This window comes from Cottoperca gobio, chromosome 19 (genome assembly GCF_900634415.1).
Source record: "Cottoperca gobio chromosome 19, fCotGob3.1, whole genome shotgun sequence".
Lineage (NCBI taxonomy): Eukaryota > Metazoa > Chordata > Actinopteri > Perciformes > Bovichtidae > Cottoperca > Cottoperca gobio.
The window spans coordinates 95,001-119,963 of record NC_041373.1 but is presented as its reverse complement, the minus strand read 5'-3'; the positions used below and the strand labels follow the sequence as shown (position 1 = coordinate 119,963).

Below are 24,963 nucleotides of genomic sequence, written 5' to 3'. Positions count from 1 at the left end.
ATCCAACCTTGCAAAGTGCAGCCATGTGGTTCGACAAAAGAAAACTATTGTTCCATTTTGTGACTTCAATCTTAGAGAAAATTAGATTTGTCTTTCTCGTAAATGTCTGTGAATATTACCCCCCTCCCCGGCTCTTTAATAAAAAAATGTTTTACTTACAATGGCTCTAATACGCTGCCCTTGTTTGTTATAGGATTGCACCATATTGTTGTGTTTGAAATTAAATTGAAGTGGTTTGTGAAAACGTTTTACTTCCAGGCTCAAGCCACACTCCAGTTATTAAATTGAGCTGACAACATTACATTTCCTCACAAAGAGTGTTTGATTGCAGTCTGGAAAACTGATGGGAAACCCTGATTATTGCAGATTTACTCAGAAGATATACTTTCCACTCTATAAGCTTTCCTCTCTGTGAATTTCATTCTGGTGGGATAGTATCAAATGTCATATAATATTTTACAGAAAGGTTACCACAACTTTATTTATTTATACACATTTTACATTTTGCAATTTTCTATTTCAGACTTCCAGAACTACTTGAGGACGCAAACAGGGAACAACACAACCGTCAACATCATTATCTCTACTGTTGACTACCTCCTCAGAGTACAGGTTAGCTCCTTTTCTTCACTCCTGCTGGTTCATACATATTAAGTATGGACATATTTTCTTAGGTTGAAATTGAAGTCATAGCGTTATCATATAGACCAGGGGTGGGGAACCTTTTTCCTATCAAGGGCCATTTTTTTTTACAACATCCTTCAAGGCCCATACTAATTATTGAACTCATAACCTCTGTATCTTTCTGTTTTATCAGAAAACAATCCTTTATTAGTCCCACAACGGGGAAATGTATGTCTCACAGCAAAAGAACATATGAAGTAAAAAGGCAGTAAACAATAATTAAATATAATATCTTTCCATGTTTGTATGTTTCGCTCTGCAGAGAGCTGCTTGTTGGGCCAAACTCCCCCGAAGAGCGTTAACCTTATCCAAACACACTCGTCCTTTCAGCTTGTGCAGTTCGGCATGTTTCGTGTAGTAATGACGCTCGAGATTATTTTTCATCACCGAGCAAGTACGTCCGCACAAACTAGACCCACTGGCCTTATACTTCCACAAAGAAATAATCGTTTGTCCATTTCTCCTGGAAAATGCGACATTCCGCATCCAGCTTTCTCTGTTTTACACTCTCCATGCTGCGTTTGCTGATGTCAATGACAGTCTCGTTTAAAATTGAAGTTTTTTGACAAGCTCTAACATAAAGGCCAGACCTCCAAATCTCGATCTGAGGCTGGAAGCAGCGCAACCAAGAGGAAAGCTATGAAATAAAGAGAATAGACTATGGGGAATAATTTAATACATATTTGTGGAAAGAATATATAAAAATGAAATGTATATTATGATGATGTTTAGGCCAGCAGTGAAGGCCTTGCTGGCCCTGACGGCCCACCTCTGCTACTACTACTACTACTACTACTGTCACTACTTTAATTACTACTACTGTTACTACAACTCTTACTACTACTACTACTACTGTTACTACTACTGTTACTACTACTACTGTTACTACTACTACTACTACTACTACTACTACTACTACTACTACTACTGTCACTACTTTAATTACTACTACTGTTACTACAACTCTTACTACTACTACTACTACTACTACTACTACTGTTACTACTACTGTTACTACTACTACTGTTACTACTACTACTACTACTACTACTACTACTACTACTACTGTCACTACTTTAATTACTACTACTGTTACTACTACTGTTACTACTACTACTGTTACTACTACTACTACTACTACTACTACTACTACTACTACTGTCACTACTTTAATTATTACTACTACTGTTACTACAACTCTTACTACTACTACTACTACTACTACTGTTACTACTACTGTTACTACTACTACTGTTACTACTACTACTACTACTACTACTACTGTCACTACTTTAATTACTACTACTGTTACTACTACTGTTACTACTACTACTACTACTACTACTACTACTACTGTTATTACTACTGTTACTACTACTACTACTGTTACTTCTACTACTACTATTACTACTACTGTCACTACTTTAATTACTACTACTGTTACTACAACTCTTACTACTACTACTACTACTACTACTACTACTACTACTGTTATTACTACTGTTACTACTACTACTACTACTACTACTACTACTACTACTACTGTTACTACTACTACTACTACTATTACTACTACTACTACTGTTACTACTACTACTACTACTACTACTACTACTACTACTTTAATTACTACTACTGTTACTACTACTACTACTACTACTACTACTACTACTACTACTACTGTTACTACTACTACTACTACTACTACTACTGTTACTACAACTACTACTACTACTACTACTACTACTACTACTACTACTACTGCTACTACTACTACTGTAACTGTTACTACTACTACATGTAGTAATAATAATAGTAACAATAGCAATAAAAATAGTAATAATAATCAAAACTACGTTAAAAGTATTTTCTTGTAGTTGCTCTGTTTCATAGTTGTCTTCTTTTCTTCCCCTTCCCTGCTCCCTCATGACTCTCCTCCAGGAGTCCATCAGTGATTTCTATTGGTATTATTCTGGGAAAGATGTTATTGACGAGCAGGGCCAGAGGAATTTCTCCAAGGCAATAAATGTGGCCAAGCAGGTTTTCAATACACTCACAGAGTACATCCAGGTACGAAAAGACACCAGTTAACTCTGTTGAAGGCATTGTTGCTGTTCTTAGAGTATTCTCAAAATGTGATGAAAAGTTTTAAAATAATATCATATCATCATATCTGTAGGCTGTAGTTAATACTCACATATCTGAGTGTAGGACTCCTGCTGAGTGAAAGGAATTGTTGGTTGTGATGTGATTGTGATTGTTACTAATGATGTTGTAGGGTCCGTGTACTGGCAACCAGCAGAGCTTGGCCCATAGTCGACTGTGGGACGCTGTTGTTGGGTTTCTGCATGTCTTCGCTCATATGCAGATGAAATTGTCTCAGGTGAGGTGTAAACACAACTTCCCCAGTTTGAGTTCAGTCATGGACCTTTCTTATATCCTCTCTCTCTCTTCCCTTATTTCCTGTCACATTTCCACTGTCAGCTAATTGTAATCTCTAATAATGTACACCTTTTATAAAGTCTCTCATGGCTGAAATGCAGCAAACACACCTCATCTTGTTTCTTTCTTTTTCTACCTCAGGACTCCAGTCAGATTGAGTTACTGAAGGAACTGATGGATCTTCAGAAAGATATGGTGGTCATGCTGCTGTCTATGCTGGAGGGTAGGTTTGCATTCATCAGTACTCCTGTATTAAACATTAAAGCAGGAAAAGCTTACTGACAGAAACACAAAGTCACAAAGTGATCGCCAGGTTATTTGCACTGAAAGTTGTTAAATAAATGTTAACAGTGTTTTCCTAGTTTGGCTCCACAAATGATTAATCATCTCTCAAAAATGCGCACTCATGGCTATTAAGTGACTTCTACATGTCACAGTCTCTAGTTCTACACGGTGTTGTTAATAGAACACTTTAAGTGTCTGCAGACATATTGTATAGTAAAATATATTGCATTCCAAAGATACATTTAACAATGGCACAAATTAAGCTGTTGTTATGCTTTCAGTCATCCCATTAAGTACATCTTTAACATGTAGCCCACGATTGAACATTGTTCTGGACGGATCGTTCCTGTTTTGCAAAATGAAAGTGGTTCTGCTAAATTAGTGTGGTCGCAGTTTAAGAACTGTATCATGTTGTGTTGTGGTTTGAAGGGACTTCCTATACTGTAAGCCTGTTGTCTTGTTTGGCAGGTAATGTGGTGAATGGGACAATTGGGAAGCAGATGGTGGACATGTTGGTGGAGTCCTCCAACAATGTGGAGATGATACTCAAGTTTTTTGACATGTTTCTCAAACTGAAAGACCTGACCTCCTCAGACGCCTTCAAGGAGTATGACCCTGACGCAAAAGGCAAGGCTCTAAAAACATTTAATTTCATCATATTTGTCATTGGGGAATAGCAGAATCGTGTAAATTATTCCAAAGTGACATAGATGGAGCTGCTGATGATTTATAGATTTATCAATAAATTCACAGGTGTCATCTCCAAGAGGGACTTCCATAAGGCCATGGAGAGCCACAAACACTACACCCAGTCTGAGACAGAGTTCTTACTCTCATGTGCTGAGACGGATGAAAATGAGCTGCTGGACTATGAAGAATTTGTGGAGCGCTTTCATGAGCCAGCCAAGGTAACAGCCTTAATGTTTACAGATATTTCTAAAGTCTTAAAAGGGCTTTCAATTGTCCAAATGTAGGCCCCTCAATCCTTCAAATCTGTTATTAAAATATATTCTTAGAGGATGGGTTCAACATCTCAAATGGGATTTAGTAGAAGAGCTCTCTTGTTATTTTATTTCTGTCATTTTTTTCCTTTTCTTTTTATCAACCTGTTGTTGGACTAGGTTTAGAAGTTGGAAAGTAGAACAGGTAATTTGGTACAATTAATTTCTCATTAATGTTCCACGCACACTGTATGGGGGAGCCAACATGGGGCATCCCTTGTTCTTGGGCTTCTTGATTTGCAGCTCAGTCAGACACTAATTTATTTTTTGTTTTGTTGGTTTTGAAGAGCATACATGGCTCTTCTTGCTTGAATTAGAGTGGTAGCAGTTTAATACTTTTTGAAGCTGAACTGGGACAGTACTCATGAGGAAAAGATTAACAATTTACTGTAGATACATTTTATACTGTAACAACTTTTTACTCACTTGATTCACATCAAAATGCTTAAAAACGGCATTATGTATCTGAATGTATTTTAAAGTTGTAAAAGCTTTATGATTAGTTGGTAGTGTGCTGTATATGCGTCATCTGCAGGTCGGCGTCATTGGCCAGATGTACCTTTTTACTTTTACTTTTCAAAATTGGGTAAAACGGAGATTACAGCCTGCAAATTACAGTAAAATAAATCCAGGTAATATTATTTGAGTCTTGGATGTAATTCTGGTACCATCCTCTCCTCAAGGGCCTCATTTATTGAGTGTGTATTGAGAGGTTGAGTGTTATATATTGGGTAACATGCTGAAAAGGAAACTTGCAAAAAAAAAAAAACCACTTTGAACTGTGATTCAAAAGGACATTGGCTTCAATGTGGCGGTTTTGCTGACCAATCTGTCGGAGCACATGCCTCATGACACCCGGCTGCAGACCTTCCTGGAGCTGGCAGATAGCGTCCTAAACTACTTCCAACCGTACCTGGGCCGGATCGAGATCATGGGTAGTGCCAAGCGCATTGAGAGGGTCTACTTTGAGATCAGCGAGTCCAGTCGAACACAGTGGGAGAAACCTCAGGTAAAGATGGTGCAGCATATGACCTAATACATCTAAAATGTGTCATTTGATTGTCACACTGCTTGACAGCTTCTTGTTTTCACTAATATACCTTCTGCCCAGGTCAAAGAATCCAAGCGTCAGTTCATCTTTGATGTGGTGAATGAAGGAGGGGAGAAAGAGAAAATGGAGCTGTTTGTGAATTTCTGCGAGGACACTATCTTTGAAATGCAGCTGGCGGCTCAGATGTCTGACGCTGGCGAGCGCTCAGCAGTGAAAGAGGAGAGTGAGCGGGAGAAGCCAGACGAGGAGAACCCTGAGATGGGCTTCTTCTCTGTTACCACTGTCCACATGGCACTGTTAGCTCTGCGATACAATGTCATGCTGCTGATAAAAGTGAGCACACACAGCACCAAACACAGCTGACAATCAAAGTGTGTGTGTATGTTTTTGATGTATTTTAATTGGAATAATTGAATATCTTTTTTAAATATGCTTGTTTTTTTCTGAAGAGTGGAATAAGAAGATTGGTCAGAGATGCTGTACAAAAGCGTCCAGATTCAAGATTAAGTTTATAGTCATGTGCTGTTTCTCCCAGCCCATAGCCCTGCAACAAGAAAGGATCAAATCTAAATATTAATAAAATTCACCTAAAAATATAGTGCCGGGTAAATTTACTATTTATCATGAAATAGTAAAAGCACATGTGTGTGTGTCTGAGTTTCGATTATCTCGCTAACCCTCGTATTGATCTGCAAAATCCCGAAAGGGTACTGTACTAGTAATTACTAATTTTAAGGAGAAACAACATATTTCACAGCACTTTCCCAAACTTTGTGCAGATAATTAGTTGGTTAACAAGATGGAGGTGTAGGTTGTTGTTCGGTGCAGAAAGAGGTGCAGCACTGATCAGGAGTCTTGTGGTAGACTGTACGATCTTAGTTAGCATGACTGTTGATGCTGTTTGTTAATGGCACATGACAATTGGGCATTGAACAGTTCTTGTTACTAATCAACAGTATTGACCTTGACTTTTTCTCTCTTTTCAGGTCCTCTCCATGAAGAGTTTGAAGAAGCAGATGAAGAGGATAAAGAACATGACGGTAAGGGACATGGTGACCACCCTGGTGTCCTTCTACTGCTCGGTGCTGCTGGGCTTTCTCCATGTGGCATTCAGTGTGGCCCGTGGATTTTGCAGAATCTTCTACAACACCTTCATGGGAGGCAATCTTGTGGAGGGGGCCAAGACCATAAAGGTAACTATACATGATTCTAAAAAATCAAATAGAGCAGTGTATCCACAGGTCATGTTAACAAACTAAATACACTGAGTGCTGTTCCTTAATACATTATAAACTACCTCCACCCCAGGTGTCAGAGCTGCTGGCCAACATGCCTGACCCCACCCAGGACGAGGTGAGGGGTGAAGGGGAGGACAGAGAGAAGAGAGCCTCTGAACGCAGCTCCACAAAAGAGGACCTGGCTGACCTGGCAGTCAACACCAGTGAGACTGAGCTGCTGTCAGACATTTTTGGCCTCGACATAAGAAGAGAGGGGGGCCAGTACAAGATCACCCCTCATAACCCCAATGCCAGCCTGACCGAACTGCTAAACTCCCCAGTTCCTTCCTCGACCCCCCCAGCACCCCCCACTGAATCCCCACCTGAGCTCAGACGGAGGCATCAGGTGAGTGTAATGCCTGGTTCAGACTACACAATGTCAGCCTGATGAATGAATGAACAGGCGTTGGCTGCATCACTCGTTTTGTCCCGTGTAGTGTTAGATTTTTGTTTTGCCTTCCACGACGTGCTCCCACACGACTGTGGCCAATAGGACTTCAACTGTAAACATGGTCAAGTAAAATAGTAATGATGTGAAAGATAAGGTTGTTGGTGTTTTTAGGCCTTTACAACACAAGACAGCCATCATCGTACACGCTGCCACTATGTGTTTAGATTCTTGCTTCTGGAAGTAGGTTGCTAGCACCTCCTTTACAATGCTATCACCCTTCCATGAAAGACTGCAAGCTTTGATTGGTCGTGTAGTCTGTCATGTCTCTCCCAAGTCACGGTGGCAAGATTTTGACTTTTGTAGTCTGAACCCGGCATAAGTCATCTGTGTGTGTGTGTGTGTGAGTGTGTGTGTGTTTGTGAGTCATCCTATCAGCCATAAGAAGAAACTAATTGAGAAAATAGGTTTTTAGGACATTTTAGCCATGCAGCCAGGTTGTGCATGGCAACACTCAACCACAAAGGGGCTTGCTTGTCTCTTCATATTTAACCCTGAGTTGGTTGACTTAGTTCAATGTAAGTCGCTCTGGATAAGAGCGTCTGCTAAATGACCTGTAATGTAATGTAATATTTTCTCTTTCAGTCAAAGAGCTCTTCTTCAGAGGAGAAGGAAGCAACAGCAGAGACAGAATGTGAACCTGAGAAAACATCAGAGTATGTACACATTTCTCTTCTGTAATGTGATTGCTCTAACTGACATCTTAACTATAGTGGCAGATGGAAACAGACTAGGTGCTGGACTATGACAGTGCAGATGTTAAAGTACAGTGTGAAGCTATGAAATGCCATTAAACCAGTTACAGGAGAGTTACAACCTGACACCACTACTTGTTGAATTGTTTATTAGAGGGGAATAATCTAACAGTCGTGACCAGAGCCAACATACACTGACTGTGTTTTGTCAAAAAAAAAATCAAGATCCACTTACTAGCCTTTATTCCAGAGCTTTCCACTACATGTCACGGTATTCCTTGGCCGGCAGAGTTACCTCAGTGACAATAAGTTGTATTGAAAGTTTCAGGAAAAAGCTAGTAAGTGGACCTTGAGTTAAGAATGTGTCAAAAGCAAATGCGTTTAGTTGGTAGACACACTAAATAAATATATTATCTCATCTTATCTATTTAGAGGAAACATGAATATCAATGGGAATATGTTGAGTTACAAAATGTAGTAACATGTCAAATGTACACACATTTACAATTTAGCTTTGGTTTATAGACCATTAATTAAAAAATCATTACTTGGCCAGTCCATTCACTTAGCCCTCCAAATGATGCCAGCAGTATTGTATTGTCAGCTGTGTCGAAGTGTGAATGACTTTATGATTTCAGGGGTGGACATGTAGAGAAACAACAGAAGAATGAGAAGATGAAGCCAAAAGTGAGAAGACATCACACCTCAAAGTCTGATGAACCGGATCTGCAGGAGTCTGCCTTCTTGAAGAAGATCATAGCCTACCAGAGGAAACTTCTGGTACAGGGAACCTTTCTGTTCTTTAGTTTCAGCACAGTTTCTGCTGGTTACATGTAGTGTGGACAGTAAACGTGAAGAGGAGACCCTGTATGCTAATATGAACATCAAAACACTTTGGGTTGCTCTAATCACTTACAAGAGTGGTGAACACATGTCACAGTCCTTGTTCTTTGGAAAATACCCACTTAATCTGTCTAGCTGCTGAAGCCTATTATTAACTTTAGAAGTCATTTTTACACAAAACATGGACTTTGGATTTTGTTCTCCACCACTTACTCTTGACATACAATACTCACATGCAGTTGGAGCAACTGCTTTATTTAGGAGTTTGGTCTGAAGTTAAACATCAAGTGCTCAGTCTGGAACATCTGGAAACATTAGTAGCTCTTCTTTCTGTCTCCCCTGCAGAACTACTTTGCCAGGAACTTCTACAACATGAGGATGCTGGCGCTGTTTGTTGCCTTTGCAATCAATTTCATCCTCCTCTTCTATAAGGTAATGGTAAAGCAGAGATGTTGTTATCAGGTAAGAGACGGGGACATACATTGTTCTCCTCTATCTCTATTGTGGTTCGATCTCCGGCCCCGGCAGACTACTATACATGCCTAATTGACCTTGGGCAAGATACTTTATCCTCCTGATGAGCAGCTGACACCTTGTATGGCAGCCTCTGCCACAAGCATGTGAATGTGTGTGTGAATGTTGGCATGTGTTTTAAAGCGCTTTAAATGGTTTCTAAGACTAGAAAAAGCACTCTATATAAGCAGTCAATTTACCATAGACCTTGTTAGTATCTTCCAGTATTGTTTCCAGGCAAGTCCTAGTGGAAATGCTCTATGTACACTCCCTATGCAGCAGCAAACAGCAGACAGACATACCAGCTGGTGCATAGTGGAGCATTTAGCAGCTAAAGAAACAGATATTTACGTCAGGAGCTGGTATAGATCAAACGTATCTGAAAACAAGAACAAAGCACTGCAGAACAACAGGACTGATGTGAACATTAATAAATGAACAATATATGTCAGTGACAGTATTGTAACAAATCACACAGACTAAAGTGTACGCTGACGATGGCTCTACCACTCTAAAGATATTTAGACCCCCTTCACTTTACCCAGCAACTGGGAAGCAAGACACAGAAACTTTAATTGCGTTTTGAGGACCACTTCTTCATGGTACACTGAAAACTACTCTGTCTGCTCCGAACACATCAATCGTCAATGTCGCTCTCTTTTGCAATTTATAAATTGCGTTCTGTTACGATGTTGATTTGAATGCGATTAATCGTTGAGCCCTAGTTTGGTGGACTTCAAACCTCTCTGACAATATATAAAAACCTTGAACAGTCTAAGCTTCGATGTTTAATATGTTGCCCATGATTTTGTGTTGGGTTACATCATCAGGGTGACAACATGTTGTTTCATGTCTCTACCAGGTTTCTACATCCTCATCTGTAGTTGAGGAAAGGGAAGTGGTGTACACTAGCAGCCAGCCAGACAGCAGGATTCAGTGGGATCCACTGGGAGGAGAAGCAATGGAGACAAAAGAGGAGGTGATTGTTGAGGCCGGGGAGCCCCTGAAGCCCGTCACGGTCCGTTTTGTCTTGGAGGAGAGCAGTGGATACATGGAGCCCATGTTACGCATCCTGGCTGTCCTTCACACCGTCATCTCCTTCTTCTGCATCATTGGATACTACTGTCTCAAGGCAGGATACTGACTATTGTTACTGTTACTGTATATGGTATTTGTTATTAAAACTGATAATAGTTTGGGATTCAATGATTGTTCCTAAAGAAATATTTTCCAATATTCATATACAAGGGTGTTCATTTTCTGAAACCAAGTCACACTCTTTATTATTTACTACTGTACTGTACTGGTGTGTGTGCGTGTGCGTGTGCATGTGCGTGTGTGTGTGTGTGTGTGTGTGTAGGTGCCATTAGTAATCTTTAAGCGTGAAAAGGAGGTGGCCAGGAAGCTGGAATTTGATGGCCTTTATATCACAGAACAACCATCTGAGGACGACATCAAAGGACAGTGGGACAGACTGGTAATCAACACACAGTGAGTAGAACTTCACCGTGTGTCTTTAAATGTGAATACGTTAACTTGAGTTATATATTATATGCTACAACATCCATTGACAAGACACGTGCCAATACGGGAGAAGATGAGATGTGGTTTTATATTTGTTGCAGTTCTTCACTGTTACATTTTTATAATAATACAACTTTATGTGACTCATGAGACTTTTGTCCTCTGGTTTGCAGATCCTTCCCCAACAACTACTGGGATAAGTTTGTGAAGAGGAAGGTAGGTGTCTCTGTGTATGTAGACCATGTTCACAAAATGATCTTATCTTACCACCAGGAGTCCTCCTAAAGTGTCTTATTAAGAGATATTCACAAAGCTTCTACTAAAGAACAAAGAGAACTCCTAATCTGAGAGAAGGGCGGAGTTGACCCCATGCTATAGTAACAAGTGTGTTCTTACGTTGTGTTAGAAAGACGCCACAAACCAGGATCAGTTGAGTTGGGTTGTTCTGGTAATAGACACTGAACTGTTCTGGAACATGTATGTTCAGTAGTAATGATACTACAAATATAGAAAAACACTCATGTTACCACACCAACACACAGCTTGGTAGTTGGCTAACTTACAAAGCAAAATAGCTTGCATGCCATTGTTGGCAGAACAAATATAATGAATATGCAAATTAGGACTGAAGAACAAATTAAATGAAGATATATAAAGAGGTGGAGATGTTTTCAGACAGTCTCTCCTGGAAGACATTCATAGTGTTGCACTCGAGTGAACACAAGGGCTTTAGAGAGATGTTCAAACCTTTTCTCCCGTCCACACTGCTGACTAATCACTCTGTGAGGTGGGTGTGAATGTCAGAAGGACCCTCTGACATTGGGGTGTGTGTGATAAGCAGCTCTGATGGAGTACACTGCCTTCTGTCGGCTTTTAGCTGTGGGGCTGAAGCTATAGATAAAGGTTTCAGGAGATGTTTTTTAGTTTCGTAGTTTTATATTTGGGTTAAGTTTAAAGTTTAGACTACAGGAGTCATTTTTACTCACTTTTAGCTTTCTCTCTGACATACATACTCCTCTCTCTCTCTCTCTCTCTCTCTCTCTCTCTCTCTCTCTCTCTCTCTCTCTCTCTCTCTCTCTCTCTCTCTCTCTCTCTCTCACACACACACACACACACACACATCTCTCTTTTCTCTGTCTGTACAGTTATGTCAGTCTTGTAACATATACATATGATATGGTCATGTAAGCCACATTTCTCCCTTCTGCTCAGCTGTACAGTGAACCTCTGTCTCTTCACGGTTGCTATTTCATTTATATTATATTTTGGAGATTTGACTAACAACTGACATCACATTCCAGGTTTTAACTCACATCAAACAGGTTCAAAATAAACCGGGTAGCCCGAATACATCTGTATAGACAGTTCACTTAGATACTGTAGTGAACATCAGTATCAACCAAGGCCCAGCCCTACATTCCTCCTGTCATTCTGGGAGGGACACACTGTAGATCAATCAGGCTAAACCTGGTGTTCACTGAGCCTGTAGCTCCCAGTGGCTCTAGTATAATCCGATTTATTATATAATCAATTTGAGATGTGCTTCCGCTGGAAAGTGTTTCAAGAAGCCCTGCTGTTCTTCAGGTGATGGATAAATATGGAGAGTTCTACGGCCATGACCGCATCAGTGAGCTGCTGGGGATGGACAAGGCTGCTCTGGACTTCAGCGACTCTCACAAAAAGAGAAAGCCCAGGAGAGACAGCTCACTGGCTGCTGTGTGAGTATTCTCTTTGTCTGTGTGTGTGTGTGTGTGTGTGTGTGTGTGTGTGTGTGTGTGTGTGTGTGTGTGTGTGTGTGTGTGTGTGTGTGTATGTGTGTGTGTGTGTAGAGTATGAAGAGGCAGAATAGCAGCTCTAATCTGAGAACAGACCTGTTTGTCTTTGATTGGTATGAATCATTTCCAACAGGCTGAACTCCATTGATGTTAAGTACCAGATCTGGAAGCTGGGGGTTGTATTTACAGACAATGTAAGTATGTAGAGGCGCATGTCTGCCTCCATCATGTGGGTTCACTGCTCTTATAGTTTAAATTAAAGAATTTTAATATTATCATGATGTCCACAGTAATAACAGAGATATAATGAAAATAGTAATATTAATGAAAATTAAGTTTAAATACTTTTTATGGATGATAATAAAATATAGAACTTTGGCTTAATTCACCATCTTTGCAAATGTTTTTTAGATTTCTGATTGAAATTAAGCACACTGTTACTAAATGACACGTTCTTGCTTTACACTGATTGCTGAATAAGGTTGCTTCTGTCACTGATGGGGTTTCTAGCAGAAATGGGAGAACATATTATGTATTTATTTCCTGTGCATGGACAGCAACAGATAGTGAAACTACATTTCCCAAATCTTGAAATGCATTCTGTATTAATTATAAAATAATCATTATGTAATTATTTCAATTTTTTAAAAGAAAGATATCATATTAATAATATATACATAAATATAATAAATATATTTTCAATGTCAGGCATACTATATGATTTTTCTGTCTCACTGCTGTCTCCGATATGAGAAGTTCCGGTCCACTTAATAGCTGATTGTGGGATCATTAACAGTCACTTCCTGACACGTCTTCATGAACTGATACATTAACCTGCAAATGAAGCCACAGATGGAACTTTGATATCTACCCAGTTGTCTATATGCATCTACATTAACTTACCTCTCTCTCCCTTGCTCCCTGCAGTCCTTCCTGTATCTGGCCTGGTATATGACCATGTCCATCCTGGGTCACTATAACAACTTCTTCTTTGCTGCCCATCTGCTCGACATTGCCATGGGCTTCAAGACACTCCGTACCATCCTGTCCTCAGTCACACACAATGGCAAACAGGTAAACTACTCAATAAAGAGCTGGATTGTTCTGGTCTAATTGAACTCTGAAACAGATCAATACAGCAGAAAGACTGTTACATACATACATTACAATCTTACATTTGAATGTCGCCATTGTGACAGTACTCTACTATACTTTAGTACTCTCAGTACTATGTAATATTTTGTTTTAGCCATGCATAATAAAAAATATGATATGCTAGTGAGCATACAAATGTATCTTTACAAACAATGAAACAATTCAAATATGTAAAACATTGCAGCTGACCCTGGTAGGTCTTAATTAGCTAAATAAAGATTTCAACGATTCTCCATAAAAACAGTATACATTTGATTAAATTAACCTACAAAGTGTTGTGCAGATAGAATACAATGTTTTTGCAGTACTTACAGGCATATGTAGTCCAAACATTCCCAAGGAAAGAAAAGTGATGAGCTGTGTGCTTGTTACAGCCACCGTGCTGCTAAATGAGGGTTTGTTCTGCGATTGTCCACAAGGTGGTTTTGAACTACCCTAAACTGAAACACAGAAATAATACATTCCATGCATCGTGATAGACGGATCAACCATTATACACACCATTTCATGCAGTAGTTTACAGACCATCCCATTTATTAACATACAAAAATGCTGAGTGACATTTTTCCTCGTCTTCTCTCCTGTCTTCCAGCTGGTGTTAACAGTTGGCTTGTTAGCAGTGGTGGTGTACCTCTACACAGTAGTGGCCTTCAACTTCTTCAGGAAGTTCTACAACAAGAGTGAAGATGGAGAACTGCCTGATATGAAGTGTGACGACATGTTGACGGTGAGTATGAGAAGTGTAAAGCTTTGCGAGCAGTAGTGCAGTCAGAGTCTGACTGTCAGACACATTGTAACGTATTGTACTTCACTAGAATGGTAAAGGTGACCAAGGTACAATGGCTCAAAGCAGCATCTTAGTATAACGGCATAACTTTGTTGGTCAGTACTCTGAACGTTAAGCAGTTCTTTGCTCCTGTCACATTTTACTCACTGTGACCCTGTGTTTTCCTGTAATATATCTAACACCTCAATGGAAACAGCCCATTAATGGTTAGAAGATCAAAAATGTCTTTTGTGCAGTATAACACCGTTATAATGCCATAAATCATATAAAAAAAATACAAATAAAACGCAAGTTTAATCTATATATATATACAAAAAATATTTATACACCAATACTCTCCTCTCTGCTCCTCTCCTCTCCTCTCCTCTCTGCTCCTCTCCTCTCTGTTCCTCTTTGCTCCTCTCCTCCTCTCTGCTCCTCTCATCTCTCCTCCTCTCTGCTCCTCTCCTCTCTGCTCCTCTCCTCTCTGTTCCTCTTTGCTCCTCTCCTCCTCTCTGCTCCTCTCCTCTCTCCTCTCCTCTCTGCTCCTCTCCTCTCTGCTCCTCTCCTCTCTGCTCCTCTCCTCTCCTCTCCTCTCTGCTCCTCTCCTCTCTGTTCCTCTTTGCTCCTCTCCTCCTCTCTGCTCCTCTCATCTCTCCTCCTCTCTGCTCCTCTCCTCTCTGCTCCTCTCCTCTCTCCTCCTCTCTGTTCCTCTCCTCTCTCCTCCTCTCTGCTCCTCTCCTCTCTGCTCCTCTCCTCTCTGTTCCTCTTTGCTCCTCTCCTCCTCTCTGCTCCTCTCCTCTCTCCTCCTCTCTGCTCCTCTCCTCTCTGCTCCTCTCCTCTCTGTTCCTCTTTGCTCCTCTCCTCCTCTCTGCTCCTCTCCTCTCTGCTCCTCTCCTCTCTCCTCCTCTCTGCTCCTCTCCTCTCTGTTCCTCTCCTCTCTCCTCCTCTCTGCTCTGCTCTGTGTAAACAGCCTGCAGTTCAGTTCAAGTTTCACTGATTTGTTGTCACCTGACTGTTTGTCTCAGCTAAATCACTCATAGTTACCCAGTTGCGCTGAGGACCGCATAATGTATTGTTTTTACAAGAACTGGTTAGTGTACATGCTTTATTTTTGCCGAAATGTTAAATAAGACATGTAAAATAAAGAGATTTTGATGAAATTTCACTATTTTAAGCTTAGATTTGGTTCTGGATCCTAACGGAAGCACAAACAACAAATCATGAAGAACAAATCATGTGTGACAAACGCGTGTTTGTCACACATGATTTGTTCAAGGATTGTTGGTAATCTGAAGATTTGACGATAATCTCTATTTTTGTCCTGGGGACAGGAACAAATACCTGATTGAGTTAGTACTGAACATAAGGTTAACTAACATTTAATGAATTAGCTTGCAATGGATAACATGTGGACGAAGGGTGGGTTGGTGTATGATGTGTTTCAGAAAGTAGCAGTTAGATGTATGGACCCTGGGCAATGCATGTGGAGGTGGAACTGGTGACAGCCAGCAGTGTTAGATATAAAGAACGGACACTGACAGCTGCGACAGGTCATTTCTGGTGACTTCTCAAGCAAACAATCTGAAACTAAAATCCTCACATTACATCTGTTAAAATCTCTTTTTTTGGTCATCTGCATGTTTAATGTTGTTAAATGTTATGTATGCATGCTTCGACTTGCTATTCCTTCTCTGCTTTTCAGTCTCATTGCTCAGGGCAGTGGCTCACTGCTGCTCTGGCTGCTAATGTCAGTAAAGCCTGTCTCATTGAAAGGAAGTATCCTGAGGAGCCTGTCTGTAAAGAGGGTCCAGCTCCATTTATGGAGAGAAAGTCATGGGTCAAAGCTTTCAATCTGACAGTGTTCACCCTCAGGCTCTGTATGCGGTTCAGCTGAGCTTACATGCTCTTTTTTGTCCGTTTCTTTTCCAGGCATCTGTTAACTTTTTAGAAATAGCAACAGTGCGTGACTTTTAGAAAGATGAATTTCATGCTACCAATCTGGGTTTGTTTATCACGATGCAAGCTCAATTTAAGGCTCTTTGGGTAAAGTAACAGTGATGATCCTGGATTTTGGGATTCGCAAAAGGAAACAGGAAACCAGTTTCATGATGCCGGAGCAGGTTAGCTACTGTGGCAGCATAAGTATTGTGATTCATTGTGGTTCAAAGTGAAGCAGCTTAGTCCGAGCCACCCACGTACAATTAGTTGACCCAAAGAATCTGGGATATCTATGAGATGGAGAGGATAACCTACTGTCTAAGGTTACAAAAGAAGACATTTGATAAGAGACAGAGACTTCCATAATAAGCTTATTAATACAACTATCCAGACGGGCTTGCTAATGTGATAACAACAACTCACCTTTCCCCCTTACCCCTAGAAGAATGATAGATATGTTGATTTAAAAAAATAAATCCTGTGGTCCAGGAAAATGATACTGAAGTTTGGTGGTGTTACTCTTTACATTTACACAATGGATGGAGGGAGGAAACAGGTAAATACATCACAGCTGTGATAAGGATGATCCCTGCTACCAAGCCGTCTGAAAGAAATACTATATATGGGCTCTATGGTGTGTGTTTTCTGGGGGTGGGAGTGGGCCTTCTGTCACCCGGAAATTTCAGGACACACACACACTCTAATCCCTTATAGCCAGTCACCCATAGCATTCCATAGAGTTCTTCTGTTTCCTATTAAGGGGCTGCGGGTGGCAGCTCTAACTGGTCTACAGGAAGGTGACAGGGGCTTAGTGTGATGGAGGGATACACTGATGAAGGGCTACTGCCCCAGGCAGCTTTTTTGCTCTTTCCTCCCTTCCCTTAGTGTGAATAAATCCCTTACAATAACACTTTCAGCAGGATGAGAGGATCTGAGCTGATCTCTTCTTTTCTGTTCACTTGTTCCTCTCTTCATATTTCTCTCTTTGTGCACTGGACTATATATATATATATATATATATATATATATATATATATATATATATACATACATACATACATACATACATACATACATACATACATACATACATACATACATACATACATACAGTATATATACATAATATATATGTATATATATATATACATATATATTTATTTATATTTAGATGTGTATATATATATAAATATATATAATAATAATAATATATTTTTGACATTATGAAAAGGCTAACTGCACAGATACAGAGCTACTGACTATTAGAGATCATATTGTCTTTTTTTTTCTTTTACTTAAAAACTAAATACATAATTATTAATGGGTTCTTTAATGGTCATATTGTCTTTGATCTCCTGACCTGCAATTTTTTAATAATACTGTAATTTAGTGCAAAATTTATGCACATTTTATTCAATATTTAATTGACGTTGTGATAATTGTAACTGGTCCCCTTTTCAAGTGTCTCTCCCCCTCTTCCTGTGTGTCTGTGGCTCTCTCTCCCAGTGCTACATGTTCCACATGTATGTAGGTGTGAGAGCAGGTGGAGGGATTGGTGACCAGATTGAGGACCCAGCAGGTGACGAGTATGAGATCTATCGCATCATCTTTGACATTACCTTCTTCTTCTTTGTCATTGTTATCCTCCTGGCCATCATCCAGGGTGAGAGATCCAACTCACGCACACGCACACGCACACGCACACACACACACGCACACGCACACACGCACACACGCACACGCACACACACACACACATAAATATGATTCCCTTTTGTTGCCTGCCTACACTATAGTCTGGGTCAGATCTGTATCTTGCAGCCTGTTGGAAGATCGAAGCAAAAAGACAGAAAAAGATCCTTTTTATAAGGCTGCATTTAATATTCTTTGTTTCACATAAACCCAAACAAAGTTGTGATCAGTATTATGCTAGTAATATGAAGACTGCAACACATACAGTAGATCAAGTACTATGAATGAAACATTGTGGTCCAGTCCGCTAACGTGTACACCGTCTGTGGTCGGAACATTCTAGGGTTGATCATTGATGCTTTCGGCGAGCTTAGGGACCAGCAGGAACAAGTGAAAGAAGACATGGAGGTAAAAAGACGCGCTCACACGTTCTTCACCATTAAACGGTTTGTGTAATGACAATCGTTTAACACTTACGTGTTTCTCTTCCAGACCAAATGTTTTATCTGTGGAATAGGTAATGACTACTTTGACACAGTGCCACATGGCTTTGAAACGCACACGCTACAGGAGCACAACCTCGCCAACTACCTGTGAGTACATCTGGAGTTTGTGTGTGTGTGTGTGTGTGTGTATCTCTAACATAGTGCCGACCTGTATTGTATAATTATACCTGCCTTATGCAATACATCTGATTGGAAGACAAACGCTGGGTTTTCATTGGCCTTCGCTTCCGATTTATAAGGTTATTTTCGTGGACACATAAATCACTTAGTAGTGTGACTGTTTGAGGTTCCTTGTACTCGGTGAATGCAGGAAGCTGGCCCATCATGTCGCTCCTCTTCTGGTGTGCTGATGTTAATGTTGCAGTTATGTCAGAACGCTTTGTCATTGATTGGATCCTGTGCAAACATAGTCTATATCCAACAAGATGGCATTCACATTTCTCAGCTGTTTGATTTTAGACATGTCTAAAACCTTCCTTTGAGAAAAACCTACTGGAATTGAGGAAAAGCAGGCTGATCTCCAAAAAGGTCAGCCTGACATTTGTCCAGTGAAGGAGACATTCTCCTGTCCACATTTAAGAACTAGGATTCAAGGTGAAACAGGACATGCTCTCAGGTTTAGTTTTTCTATAGTGAATTATTACAAGTTGGGTTTAGTTTTACATTTAGTTTAAGGATTGGGTTTATGGTGATAATCCCCCCTAAATCTATACTTTCTATATTTAGTGTAATTCTTGTTTTGCCCAAACTACCACCAGCTTCAGAGTTTTGATCAGTCTCTGTTGGTGTGTGTTTGTGCATGTGGGTGTATGTATATTGTCTGGATGTTTTTCTAATGTTTGTGTGTGTGTTTCAGATTCTTTGTGATGTATCTCATCAACAAAGATGAAACAGAGCACACTGGCCAGGTAAAGCAGCTTATTTTCCTTTGGTCTCAGTAAATATACGTCACTGTGATATTGTGGTTAGTACGGCTCAGACAGTTTCTGATCCTTGCTGCTTGCATTGTTAAAGCGTAAAGTCAGAGTGTGCTTCAAACAAAGTGCATACCTCTTTCCGATGGTGGACCCTTGTCCCTCCTTATGACTGCAGGCTTTTTGCCTTGCCTTTGAGTTTTTCCCTTTGAAACAGGTAGAAACGCTTTTGGTCGTACAACAGTTTGTTTGAAGCACACTGAGGCCTTCAGTGGCTCAGTGTGAAACTTTCACAGCTGACATGTTGTCCTACCTCCTCCCATCTGTTTGTCTTAAAGGAGTCTTACGTATGGAAGATGTACCAGGAGCGTTGCTGGGAGTTTTTCCCTGCTGGTGACTGTTTCCGGAAACAGTACGAGGATCAGCTCAACTGAACTGCTCATGGAGCAACAAACTGTTCCCTTTTCATACTGTACCCTGTTCAAGGCCCTCTACAGCTAAGGTCCCTTTGCTTCTCCCTCTAACCTTTCTTACTGCTCTCTAAGCCCTGTTCTACCCAACAACGGGTTCTACACTCGGCTCCACCTGCCAGTCTAGGAGGAACTACAGCCTCCAGCCTCCTCGACAGGTCCCACCCTAAGCCTTTCTCCCAGCTCTTCCTCTTTCAGAAACTCAACTCGTCCCAACTTCTAGCACACTTTTTTTGGAATGCTTTGAACTCTGACTTTGTACATAGAAAATATCGGAGTATATGCTGTACAAAATGTGACTGGTGGCACGTCAAGGATTTTGGCTCTGATGATGACTTATTTGCTTCATCCTATTCTACATTCACAGTAACAAGCAAAAAATACGAAGGAATAATGGTGCAAGGAAAACAGGAAGGATCCGAAGAGGGACAGAGGAGGAGAATCAAAGGAAAATGTTTCCTGAAAGACTTTCAGGACAATTCTGGATACATAAAGAGCAGACATAGTATGATGATGTTTACCACCTATCATGTGTAAAATGCACGTTGCATGTAGGGACAGGGGGTGGACATAAAAAAAAACACCTGTTCAACCCTGCTGTAATCCAACACAACAGCTCTGCAATAATCAGACCTTTGAGAAGCTTATTTGTCAGCTTTTGTTGAGACTGTCAAAGAGGTGAGAGATTTGATTCAACTCTAAGGTAACTTTTGTTTAAGTTTGTGGTACGTGTCAAGTAGGAAGATATAAGGTGCCTACACAATAATCTAATCGAAAACACCATCAAAATACCGTCTCCACAATTACAACTGTAATAGAGTGGAATCAGCACCTCGGTGACACTGTCAACAACAACTGAACATCCTGATCTTCACAAATAGGGCCGTTGTACTGGATTGAATTAAAGTACAGTTTATAGATGTTAATATTGGGTCCACACCCTGTACATGCCAACACTGTGTGTGAAGGGCTCCTTAACTATGTGTTACATCGCTAGCAACACGATCAATAGTCCATTTTGTTCCGGTGGAGCTGAGTCAGCTGGACGCTCAGCCAAAGTACGGACGCCAACAAGTCATAATCCTCCATCTACTTGCAAGTTATCTACATCTTTATTTTTTTTGGAAAGACTGCAGAAATAAATAAATGCCCCCAAAATTATGCTCGCAAAATTGTTTTTGATATGTTTGGTAACTGTCTGTATTTATTTTCTTTGATTTGATCTTTTGCCCCAGTAGCAGCATGGCCTATGGATAGAGATATCTGTCTGTGAACACTGAGCACATGACCTGAAACCTTTAGTCCCACGGCTGGTCGAGGCTCAACAATAGCTAATAAATATTCAGCATGTTTGTTCTGTCCAATAGTATTGTGGAGTATAAGAAACATCACAGCCTCTATGTGACACCTTTGGGCTTCAATTCAATTAATTCTACTTAATTAGGGCTTGCACCGCACATTTGTTAATCAAATGATGTAGTTTTATAAACAGCAATAAAAAAAGCAGCAAAAAATAGATTTGTGTGTTTAAGACTTTATAACTGCAGACTGTATCGTGCATGCTAGCTGTTAGCTAAGATGAATAATCAGCCAGACTGGAGCATCCCATCAGTCACAGCTGGAGGATCAATGTATGGAAAAAAGCAGAGGGAGCAGAGAGAGGATACAGTGCCTTACTAAGCCAGGGGTGAGTTATGCAAGCTTGAGGGGGACAGAGGAATGTCAGAGCTTCACATAAATACAATGTAAAGACTGAGGATAACACTTAGAGCTGGATGACAGGTGTTTATGAAGGATGTGCCACATGTGAGCACTATAGGAAAGTAGAAATGCCCTCAGGACTTTGTTATTGGAAATCTAAAATGACTGGCATGTCTCACTGGTCCTTAAGCAGTTTTGTTAAAGGTCTTAATAATATCACATTGTATTAATTTAAAATTTCACTTGATGTTGCATTATATCTGTATTCAGTGCAAAGAGGGGTGTTACAATTGTAAAAATGTCCAATTCCAAGGATTTAATTGATTCTGTTTTATTATACAATTATGTCAGATGATCTTTAAATTGTCTTGTAAAGTTCTGGGAAATCAGATTTCAATTTGAAATGACAGCAGCAGCAATGAGGTCACAGTTCATCTTGGAAATAGGGTGGCGATGTTCCACAGCAGGCGTGGAACGAGGCACCAGTGGTAGTGTTGTACTAAGAAGAAGCTCCACTTTCCTCATACTGAGTATAGTTTTGGGACACTCGTCCAGTGCACATGGCTTCTTCCTTTCAACAAAAGCATTCAATTATTTTGGGTGGCTACATGTACACTCACAGTTGCCAGTTTGTTAGCTATACCTAGCTAAAGAAATGCAAAGAATTCTACTTGTATGAAGGTTATGATGTTTATTTTTGTTGAAAGAGGTGTTGATTCAATCGTATCATTTTGACAGCTGCAGTTTGTGGTGCTGTTGAATCGTAATCTTTTACAATTGTGTTAAGTATTTGTAACATTTGAACTACTATAAATCATTTTTATGAATGGGTAGGACACAATATTAGAAACACTTATGAGTATGAACAACAAACAATTGCCTATACAATTTATTGTTGGTTTGTTCAATTCCACTGCTTTAGTTTGAGCTAGGTTTCCTAATAAAGAGGCAACTGAGTGTTTGTTAGTGCTACTGCCAAACAAGCTCTGTGTGTGAGGGCTGTTCCAACAGCATGAATAGTTGTGATGCCAGACCATCAACTCTAAAGATGGATTCATCGTGTACACAGACAAGCATACTGTTTACATCCTGTCTCAACTAATATAGGATCGTATGCTCATTTCCTTCCTACTTTGTATTTGAATTGTTGCACCCCTCACTGCAAGCAGGAAGATGAACTGACACTGTTTAAAGTGGAAGCTTCCAGAACACATTTCATGACTACAAAGTTTGACCTTGTCGGGATTGGATGCCCAGAAGGGTCGAATGAGTAATATCAGAAACAAAATAATCTATTTAAAGCATACTTATTATTACACTATGATTTTATTTTTACTGATTCATTCCTAAGTGATAAGATGTGTGTTTATTGAATGAATGTTAAGAACTGGCAAATGTTCAACGAACATGTCCTGAAATAATTTTCAAATAAGGATTGTTTATCTGACTTTTGTTTGGTGATGATCTTATGCAATACAGCAAAGAGAGTTACTCTTTTTGTATAGACATTCTCCCAAAAAATATCTCAGAAAAAAATAATGCCATTGCATGTTTATTATGCAGGTTTGATTAAAAAGTATAATAAAGAAACTAAATCTATGTCACCCATAAATTGTTTAATAGGATTATTTAAGATGAATTAAGATTTTTGTATTATTGTGTTTAAGTGTTGTGGGCTTCATTGTAACTCTGCAAGTCATTTGCCACAAGTGCATCCTTCAGAAAAAAAGAAAGTGGCTCCTGCTTTTCTCTCACTTAACCATCTTTAATATACTATGAGTCAAATGTTTGTTTTAGTATCATTTGGTTTTAAGCTCAAGCAATAGCCCTTCAGGGAGTGTATGGGAGGTGACTGACCATTGTACATTGCATACAAAGGAAAAACAAATAAAAGCTTGCTTAACTTTGTCTCAATTTAAAATAAAATTATTTATTCATTTATTATCTATGTATTTCATTGACATAACAAATAATGGTGTGGTAATAAAACTGAGGTTCTGTTAAATTAGTTTACAACTTAAAGGTGCAATATAAGTATATAAGTGTGTGTATATGTATATATATATATGTATATATGTGTATATGTATGTATATATGTGTATATGTATATATGTATATGTATATATATATATGTATATGTATATATATATATATATATATATATATATATATATATATATATATATATATGTGTATATATATGTATATATATATATATATATGTGTATATATATATATATATATATAAATGTATATGGGTATATGTATATACAGTATATCTCAAAAGTGAGTACACCCTTTAGATTTTTGCAAATATTCTGTTATATCCTTTCAGGGGATAACATTATCCTACTGAAACTTTGATATAACTTAAAGTAGTCAGTGTGCTGCTTGAATAACAGTATAGATTTATTGTCCTTTGAAAATTACTCAGTACACAGCTGTTAATGTCTAAACAGCTGGCAACAAAAGTGAGTACACCCCATAGTGAACATGTCTAAATTGTGCCCAAAGTGTCAATATTTTGTGTGACCACCATTGTTATCTAGCACTGCTTTAACCCTCCTGGGCATGGAATTCACCAGAGCTGCACAGGTTGCTTCTGGAATCTTCTTCCACTCCTCCACGACGACATCACGGAGCGCACGGATGTTGGACACCTTGCACTCCTCCACCTTCCTCTTGAGGATGCCCCACATGTGCTCAATTGGGTTTAGGTCTGGAGACATACTTGGCCAGTCCATCACCTTAACCTTCAGCTTCTTCAGCAAGGCCGTTGTCATCTTGGAGGTGTGTTTAGGGTCATTATCATGTTGGAAAACTGCCCTACGGCCCAGTTTCCGAAGAGAGGGGATCATGCTCTGCTGCAGGATGTCACAGTATATATTGGAATTCATGTGTCCCTCAATGAAATGCAGCTCCCCAGTGCCGGCAGCACTCATGCAGCCCCAGACCATGATGCTGCCACCACCATGCTTGACTGTAGGCAAAACACATTTGTCTTGGTACTCCTCACCAGGGTGCCGCCACACACGCCGGACACCATCTGACCCAAACAGGTTTATTTTGGTCTCATCAGACCACAGGACATGGTTCCAGTAACTCATGTTCTTGGATTCATTGTCTTCAGCAAACTGTTTGCGGGCTTTCTTATGCATCGGTTTCAGAAGGGGCTTCTGTCTGGGGCGACGGCCATACAAACCGATTTGATGCAGTGTGCGGCGTATGGTCTGGGCACTGACAGGCTGACATCCCACTTCTGCAACCTCTGCAGCAATGC

At 39.9% G+C, this 24,963-nt stretch overlaps 1 protein-coding gene across 1 annotated transcript in view; it reads left to right on the top strand.

Annotated features, from left to right (window-relative positions):
• ryr2a (ryanodine receptor 2a (cardiac)) overlaps nt 1–23,627 on the top strand; it is a 184,866-nt gene extending 161,239 nt beyond the window's left edge. The window contains exons 92-116 of the mRNA XM_029456240.1: nt 524–612; nt 2,626–2,754; nt 2,963–3,067; nt 3,268–3,349; nt 3,880–4,038; nt 4,165–4,319; nt 5,206–5,421; nt 5,524–5,796; nt 6,450–6,656; nt 6,772–7,086; nt 7,774–7,844; nt 8,522–8,663; nt 9,072–9,158; nt 10,102–10,371; nt 10,600–10,730; nt 10,937–10,979; nt 12,348–12,481; nt 12,672–12,732; nt 13,466–13,612; nt 14,286–14,420; nt 17,907–18,063; nt 18,436–18,500; nt 18,585–18,685; nt 19,455–19,506; nt 19,851–23,627. Of these exons, the coding sequence (XP_029312100.1) occupies nt 524–612; nt 2,626–2,754; nt 2,963–3,067; nt 3,268–3,349; nt 3,880–4,038; nt 4,165–4,319; nt 5,206–5,421; nt 5,524–5,796; nt 6,450–6,656; nt 6,772–7,086; nt 7,774–7,844; nt 8,522–8,663; nt 9,072–9,158; nt 10,102–10,371; nt 10,600–10,730; nt 10,937–10,979; nt 12,348–12,481; nt 12,672–12,732; nt 13,466–13,612; nt 14,286–14,420; nt 17,907–18,063; nt 18,436–18,500; nt 18,585–18,685; nt 19,455–19,506; nt 19,851–19,946 (3,422 nt within the window). The 3' untranslated portion in view covers nt 19,947–23,627. The remainder of the gene's footprint in view (nt 1–523; nt 613–2,625; nt 2,755–2,962; nt 3,068–3,267; nt 3,350–3,879; nt 4,039–4,164; nt 4,320–5,205; nt 5,422–5,523; nt 5,797–6,449; nt 6,657–6,771; nt 7,087–7,773; nt 7,845–8,521; nt 8,664–9,071; nt 9,159–10,101; nt 10,372–10,599; nt 10,731–10,936; nt 10,980–12,347; nt 12,482–12,671; nt 12,733–13,465; nt 13,613–14,285; nt 14,421–17,906; nt 18,064–18,435; nt 18,501–18,584; nt 18,686–19,454; nt 19,507–19,850) is intronic.
• The last annotated feature ends 1,336 nt before the right edge of the window (nt 23,628–24,963 follow it).